The sequence below is a fragment of the Stegastes partitus genome, unplaced genomic scaffold (genome assembly GCF_000690725.1).
Source record: "Stegastes partitus isolate 25-593 unplaced genomic scaffold, Stegastes_partitus-1.0.2 Scaffold878, whole genome shotgun sequence".
In the NCBI taxonomy this organism is placed as follows: Eukaryota; Metazoa; Chordata; class Actinopteri; family Pomacentridae; genus Stegastes; species Stegastes partitus.
The window spans coordinates 169,516-179,248 of NW_007578609.1; the positions used below are offsets into that span (position 1 = coordinate 169,516).

General features: G+C 41.0%; 1 protein-coding gene across 1 annotated transcript in view; it reads right to left on the reverse strand.

Annotated features, from left to right (window-relative positions):
* LOC103365825 (multiple epidermal growth factor-like domains protein 11) overlaps positions 1 to 9,394 on the reverse strand; it is a 110,058-nt gene extending 100,664 nt beyond the window's left edge. Inside the window, exons 1-4 of the mRNA XM_008293372.1 lie at positions 9,159 to 9,394; positions 5,428 to 5,559; positions 4,618 to 4,719; positions 665 to 765 (exon numbers count right to left, since the gene is read on the reverse strand). Coding sequence (XP_008291594.1) covers positions 665 to 765; positions 4,618 to 4,719; positions 5,428 to 5,559; positions 9,159 to 9,394 — 571 coding nt within the window. The remainder of the gene's footprint in view (positions 1 to 664; positions 766 to 4,617; positions 4,720 to 5,427; positions 5,560 to 9,158) is intronic.
* Between the last annotated feature and the right edge of the window lie 339 nt (positions 9,395 to 9,733).

Genomic DNA, 9,733 nt, shown 5'->3' on the forward strand with positions numbered 1-9,733 from the left:
CTGCTGTGAGTTTCATCTTTTCTTTAATGGAAGGAGACGAATACATCTGAGGACGGCTGCACATCTTTCGTTAGTAATTCCAGCGCCGATGTGGCTGCCAGCGTTTCTACTCGCAGGTGAACGAACAGCGACGAGTCCAGACGTCGGCTTGTTGAGGCGCGTTAAACAAACATCAGAGCTAAACTCCAACGTGTCCTCGTTCAGGCCGCAAAGTTTGACTGCTTCCAGAGCAGGTTGGATCTGTGACCACATTTATATTTGATGCTTCCTGGAAATAACAGTTTGAAAAGTTAATGCAGGATTTTACGAGAGGTAAAGGCAGAGAGGTTTTATGGCGACATAAAGCCAAAGAACAAACTCTGTGGAGGCAGAGATGCTTGATGTGAGCTTCACTCTGAGTTTTGGCCTGTTTTGGTTTTTATTGTTTTTTACAGTCAAGTTAAAAAAATTGTGGAAAATTATTTCAAATATCTGCACATTTACCTGATTTAAATACAACAGAATAGAATATTTATATATATATTTATACATGTCTGTTGTCCACATTTCATGTCTGTAGAAGTTAACTATCTGGAGATATTCAACCTTTAAACGGCTTCTCAGGTCACGTTTTTCTTTAACCGTAAGTGTTTCTGTTTAAACGTCAGTAAAGCGTCGGACTTACGGACACAGAGGTCTCCGCTCTCGTAGAACCCGGGGCAGCACTGGGAGCGGCGCCGGTACATGGTTCTGACTCCCCGTCTGTAGGCCGTCTTGTAGCTGATCCTGGACCAGAGGCAGGAAACACAGGGTTAACAGGGTTACGCTGGAGGCCACGAGCGGTTTACAGACTTCTGATTGGCTGTTGGTTTACATCAATTACAGATAAGATCCAGTAAAGTCACAGAAGAAAGAAAAATAATAATAATTTGAATGTTCTCTGTGGAAAAACTGGTTAAAACTGTCAATGAAGTTCACATGAAAAATTCTGAAACTATTCTTTACGATGTGCGACTGTTTTAAAATCAGCTAAAAACATCATTATCTTATCATAAATTCAGGAAAAACTATTAATTACAAGCTAACTGTAAAAACAACGATAAAAACAGGTTAAAACTATAAATAATGTCCACATTAAAATCTGTATTTTTTACATATATTAATTAATTATTTTATAACATGTGACCATTAAATTGGTGACAATAAAACAATATTTTTACAATTTTTATAAAAACTTGAAATATTATTATTTTACAGAAATGTGCTGTTTTTTTGTGTTTACACAGTTTTTTATCATTGTTCACAGAGAATATTTAAAAAAAGGAAAATGAAAACTTCAATTTGCTGCTATTTGACTGATTTTAACGTTTATGTCAAATTATGAAAAACATCCAAAAAAAAAAGTATTAATTTACGTGTTAACTAAAAAACAAAAAAAGGTCAATAATAAGAATAAATTTAACATCAGAACTGATTTTATAAATTAGTTTTTCAACAATATGTGAAAAAACACAAAAACGACAATCATTTTATAGATCTCTGCCCTTATTTAAAAGAAAACAACATATATTTTAAAAAAGGGTAAATAATTTGTTAAATTGTTAATTTACAGACTTTTCTTTTTTTTTTAAATTACAAAAAATATCGACTAAAATCATAGAGATAAATATTAATCTACATTAGAATCTTTGAGAAAAAAACAAACTGTGAATCACATCAAAAAACTGTATTTTTACAAATTTATTCTTTGTGTGCAAAGTGTGACAACGACAATATTACAGTTTTATTGTTTTTAAATCAACTAAAAATATAAAGTTTATGAAGCTTATTATTTAAATCAACTACACATATAGATATTTGCTGTTTTTTTAACTTACATAAAGACATATTGTTGTTTTAATCACATTTATGCTGCCAGATTTTCACATTTTTTCAACTAAAATGTTCATTACAGTTAAATTATTCCAGCAGAAAATGACTTTTATTGTGAAACTCTAGTCCAGTTTCTACTATCAGAGGCGCCTCTTTGAGCTCCGTGACCTCTCGGTGAGTAAATCAGCAGCTCGGCGTCTCTGCTGTGATCACCTGTGAAAGACGAGCAGCACTTAAACGTCTCCTCGCTCAGTCAAGGACGCTGATGTTTGGTGACATTTAGCTCTTAGCTGGAGGAGCTAACGGCGGCCTATAAAGCTTAATGTGCTCGTTAAAGCCGCCGGAGTCGGACGGATGTGTACGAACTCCGGGACTGAACACGAACTCCTCGCGCTGATTATTACTGTAAACCAGCAGCGCTCATAAAACCGCGGCTGCTGAGATCCAGATTTCTGCTACTAGATGGCTAAACATGGCAGCAGCTCACTGTGAGGCTCCGCGTAGCGTTAACAAGCCCAATAAAAACATTTAATAGTGATTTAGTGAAGCAGGACGGAGGATAAACTCTAAATACTGATCATAGAAAAACATGTTTTTACAAGACAGACGAGAAGACACTTAAATGATCTTATAGCTGCTTAAAACTACATTAGAGCTCCTTTAAAACATTCACCAAATGCTAAATGATGGATATTAAATGTGGTTAAAGTGTTTGTTCTGGTTCAGGATTAATCAGTTTAGACAGAATTCACGTCACTGCTCCGTCTCTGAATTTGTTCAGAGTTTAATTATTTGTTATCTTGGACACAAAACTAAAACATTTTAGCTGAATTCTGACTTTTTCTTGTGTTTTTATTTTTACCCTCAAACAGCACCTGTGAGGCCATGTTCAGGGTTCAGCGTCTCCAGAAACAAATCTAGTCTCCATCAGATCCAGATGGTTGAATGGATCCAGCAGAGGACTCAGGTTTTATTATTGGTCCTTAAATGTAGTAAAGATGGTAAATGTTCAAACCAGGTTGGTGTCGTGTCCCCAGAGAGTTCCTGTCAGTGTCTGTCTATGGATGGATCCATGGTTCTACTAGAACCCAGTCTCTGGTCACATGTCACCAACTGTTGAGGCTCTAACATCAGTAGAACCTGATGTGGTGAAGCTGGACCAGACAAGGTTCTGGTTTTTGGACATTCTGACATACCAGAATGCCAACATGAGTCCATTTGGACCATTTTTATGTCATATTTTGACAGGTTTTAAGTGATTTGGACCATTTTGAGTCCCACTGGCCCCACTGGAGCCACTGTGGACAGGATCTGAGTTAGTCTGGACAAGATTCAGGATAATTTGATCAGAGACAGAAAAGCTTCCAGCAGATCCAGATGATTGAATGACTCCAGCAGAGGACACATTTTTAATTGTTGGCCCTTGAAAATGGAAAATAAATGCAAAATGACTGAAATGAAGGTGGTGCTGTGTCTCCAGAGAGTTCACATCAAAGGAAGTAGAAAGTAGGAAGAAAGTAGCTCATCAGGTTCTACTGATGTTAGAACCTCAACAGGTGGTGGAATGTGACCAGAGACTGGGTTCTAGTAGAACCATGGCTCCATCCATAGACAGACACTGACAGGAACTTTATGGATTTAAACTATTTTCTATTATCAAGGACCAACAATATTCATGATTTTCATGTTGGACAATTCTTTTACCAATTTAAGATCATTATCGAGTCACTTTGGACACATTATGAGAACTTTTGGACAAGTTCTACCTGTTCTGGGCAGATTTTAAGTCAGTTCTGACCAGTTTTGAGTCATTTTGGACACATTTCAAGTGATTTTGGACGTTTGTTTTTACACATTTTCTACATGTTTGACAGATTTTAGATAAATTCCAAGTCAAAGTATGTCAAAACCAGAACCTTGTCTGGTCCAACTTCACCACATCAGGTTCTACTGATGTCAGAACCTCAACAGTTGGTGACATGTGACCAGACTGGAGTTTTTCTGCACTTTCTTCCATTTTCAATAATTCAAACTGTGTCCTCTGCTGGATCCATTCAATCAATCAGATCTGCTCTAAACTTTTCTGTCTGCGTTTTCACCACATTTCTGTTGGAGTTAAACTTCTGGAGATATCGAACCCTTAAAACGGCTTCACAGGTGAGAATAGATCCCAGGTCTGGAAACGTGAGGTTCTCCATATTCAGCTAAATGATCGTAGAGAACTTAACTTTTGGTCCCAAAATACCAAATAATTCAACTCTAAAGGGAAACAGACTGACCTGAAGTCTTAGTTAGTCGGAATTTAGTTAGTTAGTGAATTTGACATTATTTTTCTATTTCATTTAGGATTTTTCGTTGCTTTTTTTGCTGTTTTCTATTTTAAAAAGTCATATTGCAGGTAGGAAATGTGCTGCTTTAATTCAATATTGATTAAAACAGACTGTAAGCCAGCTGGTCCTGGATCAGGTCTTTGTGTCGCCTTTAGAGGCCATTTAGCGACTAAATGAATTAATCTCCTTTTGAAACATTCCTTTTGAGAACATCTTTCACATCTGAGTGACTTTTTATTCATTCTTCTATTTCTTTTGACATTTTTCGTTGCTTTATTGCCGTTTTTTTTTATAAATAAAGTGTATTGTGGGTGAAAATGTGCTGCTTTAATTCAACATCAACACTGAATCTTTGATATCTGAGTGCATTTTTATTCATTCCTCTCTTTCATTGCTGATTTCTATAGAAGTAAAGGCTAATTAAAGGTGTGCGTACCTGTGTCTGGTGCACTTGAACCAGTTGAGGATGTCGGTGCAGCGGGTGTAGTAAACCTGGTCGAAGGGGTGAGCGTAGGACTCCTGCACCGTCACCGCGTAGCTGCAACATAAAACACAGCTCAACACGGAGCCTTGGAACAGATTAATTCACCATCCTGAATAAACTTGCGTCATTATTAAATTAGCAAATCAGCCTCGGATGTGCAGCTCAAGGATTTCTCCAAATCAGCGTCTGAATGGATTCATTATTCCTCAAATCTAACACACGCCACCTTTTTTTTTCTTTAAGTCATTTCCTCTCATAAACATCAGGATGTAAAGTATTGATCCGAAGAGCTCGGAGGTGTTTTTTAAAAAAAGAAACTCTTCCTGGAAACTTTGGGGACCTTTTGTTCTGGCCATCGACGGCCGCTCGTCCCCCGTGTTGGATAAAGGTCACTGAACTGCGTCTAACCTTTAGTGAAAACTGTAATAATCATCAGAGCTAATATCCATTTGCACGACTCGTCCTGATTGCGCGGAGAGTTTATCGATCACAGCACCTGCACTCAGCGCCGCTCTCATCGGGAGCATCGCGGTGCTTTTACCCGGCTGAGTGCTGAGACCACTCAAGCAGCCGCATTAGCATCGCTCTGGATTTACAGCCTCCGCGGGTCCCCAGGAGGAAACCTTTTCCCTTTGATTATTGGCAAAGCCTCGGCCCTGATTTGTGGCGGGGAGTCCATTAGTTCGCCGCAGCGTCTCCGGGAGCCGTTATATCATTTTTTTTTTTTTTTCTGGGATCGGGGGTCGGACCGGCGGCACTGACCTCTCCCAGTGGCTGCAGACGTTGGGGTCGTCCGGGTTGAGGGGTGTTGCTATGGAGACGAGGCCCAGCAGGTGGAGCCACAGCAGGTGAGAAACGGCGGCAGCCCCCATCGTCCTCCAGCTCCGCCCGGCCCTGCACAAACAGGAATCAGAGCTTTAAAGTCACACAAACACAAAAGAGTTGAAAATGTTCTGGTCGTGTTCAGATGAACTGGAGCCTGTTTGAGTTCCAATCTGAGCCCAAAGATCAATGATTAGAGAAGATCAGGGTAAGTTTTTAAGTGATTGGTATCAGCTTTAACCCTTTATTGGGCGAGGAACCATATATGGTAACTTCCTGTAAAAATGGCAAAATCACATGACTTCATTCAGCCAATCAGTGAAGGTCAGGCGACATCACAACACAGTGGCTCTGGCTTCGGACCAATCAGGAGCGAGCTTCTACACGTCTCTATATGTGTATTTTTAACAATAATTCAACCACGTACTAGTTAGGTTGTTTTTTTAATCCTAGGAATCGCACACGAACTGGTTTAACTTTGATTTGCACCTAAATCTGAAACTTTTTTTATAAAATAAAAAAAAAGTCCTCTTATATCCACCGATAAAACTCCAAGGTTGAAATTTCAAAGTACTTCAGTGAGTTCCCTGTAAATGCTCAAGCTGTGACACTAAGTCTGTGGCGGGACGTTAGGACGCAGGTAATCATCTTAATCAGCAGCACGATCGATCAGTCAGTTATCGACTGATAACATCGGGCAGCGGAGACATTAATCCTGTGCTGATGTTTCCGTTTGAGTCAACAGACACGTGATTTAAAGTCGTCTCTGTGATATATGAAGTCAGTCGATCTTGTCTTGAGCTCTGGTTGGAGGTCATTGACCTCCACAGACGTCCGTCATGGCCGCCCACTGCCGGCTGATCAGAACCATCGACTGCTGTCGTACAGGTGAAATAAGGAAGAGAAAACTTGGTGGCAGGATGTTGGGAATGTAGAGATCCTGCGCCGCTATCACTGTTCTGGTCAACAACACTGAGGCCTTAGAGTGGTCTCTGGTTGGACATCGGAGCGCTGTTGGTCTTCACATTAGGCCCATTAACCTCCACAGACGTCTTTGTCATGGTGTCCCACTGCTAGCCAGCTGATCGGTGTCAGCTTTAACGTCAGTCCGATGCTTCGGTTTGTCTCCAAAAGGACGAGAACGATTTGATGCAGGACACTCAGGATGTAAGTTTAGAATAGTTTTAACTTAGAAGATCTTTCTGGGGCCACAGTGCCGCCCTCATTTCAACATTTTCCCACTTTTTTTTTTTTTACATTTTCAGGGGCTCGTTCCAGCAGCTGTCCAAACGCTGATCCGGATATGCAAACACTTGTTTATTTAAATTGATTTAAGTTATTGGATCCTGAAGAAACATCCTCTCATCCACTGTGTCTGTACAGCAATATGACAATAAACCTGATTTGATTTGATCATAATTAAAAGTCTGTCCTCTGTTGGATCCATTCAATCATGATGGAAACTATTCTGTGTGGGTTCTCATCAAATTAAAGTCTGTGGGAGATAAATTTCTGGAGATATCGAACCCTTACAACGACTTCTCAGGTAAGATGTTGGTTTTTAAGGGTAAAAACACAAAAACTGATCGCAAATCAAACTCTAAAAACTCTGCAGAACTAAGTTTTGGGTTCCAAACAACTGCAAAGTAAACTGTGAGCAACATGCGAGGCGTTCATCTGACCCTCGTGTTGTCTCCCTGAAGACTCCTCCGCCGTCATTTCCTGTCCTCGTGCCCTTTGTAGGAGCTTTATAAATGGAAGCTGTGATTATTATAATTATTATCATAACACTTGCATTTAAAACTGAAATTTGCATAAAAGAGGACGTCGGCTCGCCTCGGTTTCATCTGTCTGCACAGAAACCAGAGAAGAATTTGTGAAGCTGTTGACTGGCTGCTGAAGAGGAGAGTCTAAACCGGCGTGGAAGGAAAAAACGTAATTACAGTGATTCACAAAATTGTCCCGGAGCAGATAAACACGAATCAGTGGAAGTGATACGAGGCTTTGTCACGTCCGGTTGGAAATGTCACGATGCGAGGAGCAGCAGGAAGCGGTGACACCAGAGTGGAGACATGAGATCTCCTCAGATGTAACAGGAGGTTTTACATTATGCCCACGGACAGCTGAATGCACGTCCAGGGGAAAGAGGGAAACCTCCCGAACTGTGATGCAAAATAAAATAACAGAGCAGTAGTGAAACCGCTGAGAGTCTGACACGAGCTATTCTGCTGCTGGGGCACGAGTCACTCGCTGCTTTACATAAACATCAGCGTCAGTCTGAAGCGAAGCCGCCGTCTCCAAACTCAAACAGGTAAAACTGACGAATCTCTGCACAAATAACACGCAGTAACCTGCCGAAGCCCAAAACCGGCGCTCTGGAAAGACACGGTGGCTTCAAAACCCTGCCAGAGCTGCACCGCTCATCAGCCAGAAGAAGCTAAACTGAAAAGAAATGTTTGGTTTAAAGCTTCCTGACGCGATGGAACGATCTGAGTTGTGTAAAGAATAATAATCGTCTTCTTCGTCTTTGTCTTCTTGATGATTTTAAAATAAAATCACCCCAAATGGTCCAAAAATGCTCGTCAGAGAAAAACAAAACATACAGGATGAATAAAATAAACGCAGCGAGACTAAAAAAAAGCTGCAAGTTGTTGAAAGACGTGTTCAGCTCTTCAGAGTCGAGTAAAAAATGTAATAATTCATATTCAAAATGACTCAGACGTGTCTAAAGAATATAAACCTGAAAAAATGAAGGAAAAGATTGTCAAAAATAACTCTAATTATTTAAAAAAAACTGATATAAAATCACCCCAAATGGTCCAAAAATGCTCATCAGAGAAGAACAAACCAAAGTGGACGAATAAATAAAAGCTTCCATCTGGAGTCACCATGTAGTCGATCTGACGTGTTGATTTCAGTTTTTAATAAATAAAATAAATAAAGGAAATCAACTTTAATTTTCTTTTTTAATGGTAACTGACAGAAGACGTCTCTGGGTTCTCTGTCCTGCTTCAGGTTCTGGTTCAGGTTCTGGTTCCTCTGAGCTGCAGGACTTTAACAAACAGTGAAGGAAAATAAAAAGGAGTAAAGAACAAACACCCAGAAGCTGCTGCTTGAAGGTTAGAGGGTTAAAAATAAAATGATTACTTTAATAAACAAACTAAAGTAGTGAAACAAATAAAGGCGACTTGGTCAAATTCAAATTAACATTAGTAATTAAAAACCATCAGTAAAGATCTCCAGGGACTGATCTTGGTGTTCAGGCCTCGTTCATCAAGCTGCTGGATGCTTCAGAGCATAAACAGATGAAATGAGTGTTTGTGGTGTTCAGGCTTCATGTGTCTGATGTGTTTACTACACGTGGAGGCTCGACTTTGACAAACGGCTGGATTTTATATAGAAAATAAAGATTTATGGCGTCTTCAGGGCTGCTCTGTTTCCACGCTGCTGTGAAAAACGAGCCACAAAGTGACAGGAGTGAAATAAAACATCAGAGTTAAAGAAGCACTGATTCTCAGCTTCTTCTTCTTCTTCTGCTACCGTCGGATGAATCGCCGCCTCATTTGCAGCGAGGACGTGCAGATGGAGACGTTCAGCCTGAACGTCTGCCACGTGTTTGTACAGTGAGGCTTCCTGGCAGCGTCCCGGCCGTGACAGTGACAGAACGGAACCGATTCCTGAGCGGCGCCGACACCGACAGGCCCGCCGATGATGAATAAGCGGCTGAGTGACGGAGGAGGAGCGGTCCGGGGCCTCCCTCCCACGCCGTCCCGCTCACCGCTGACATGATGATGGCGGCTTGTGGAGTGTTCTCATTAGCCGGAGCCACCGGGAGGCTTCCTGCTTCCTGCAGCGTCCACATGTCAGGCTGCAGACAGGTGCAGCTCAGGTGAGGCGACAGCTGCATCGCTAGATGATCGTCTCAATTACACGGGAAAGAGGAAGTGACACGTCTGCTGGACACGTTTGGTCGAGCGTGAGAGCTGATTCTCCTCGTTCACTATTTATATTCTGTAAACATAAACTTCTTCTTCTTCTATACTGTATGAAACTAAATGACTGAACTGAAGTCATCAAGTCATTAATTAAAAATACATCAAATAGGTGACAGCAGCTCCATCACTGGTCCTGTTGGTCTCCATCAGCCTGAACATCTGGAGGTCTGGACTCTGACTGGGCCTCCAGAACTTCACCTTGTTGTCTTCAAACCATCTCTGTGGAGCTTTGGCTGTTTGCTTCGGCTCAT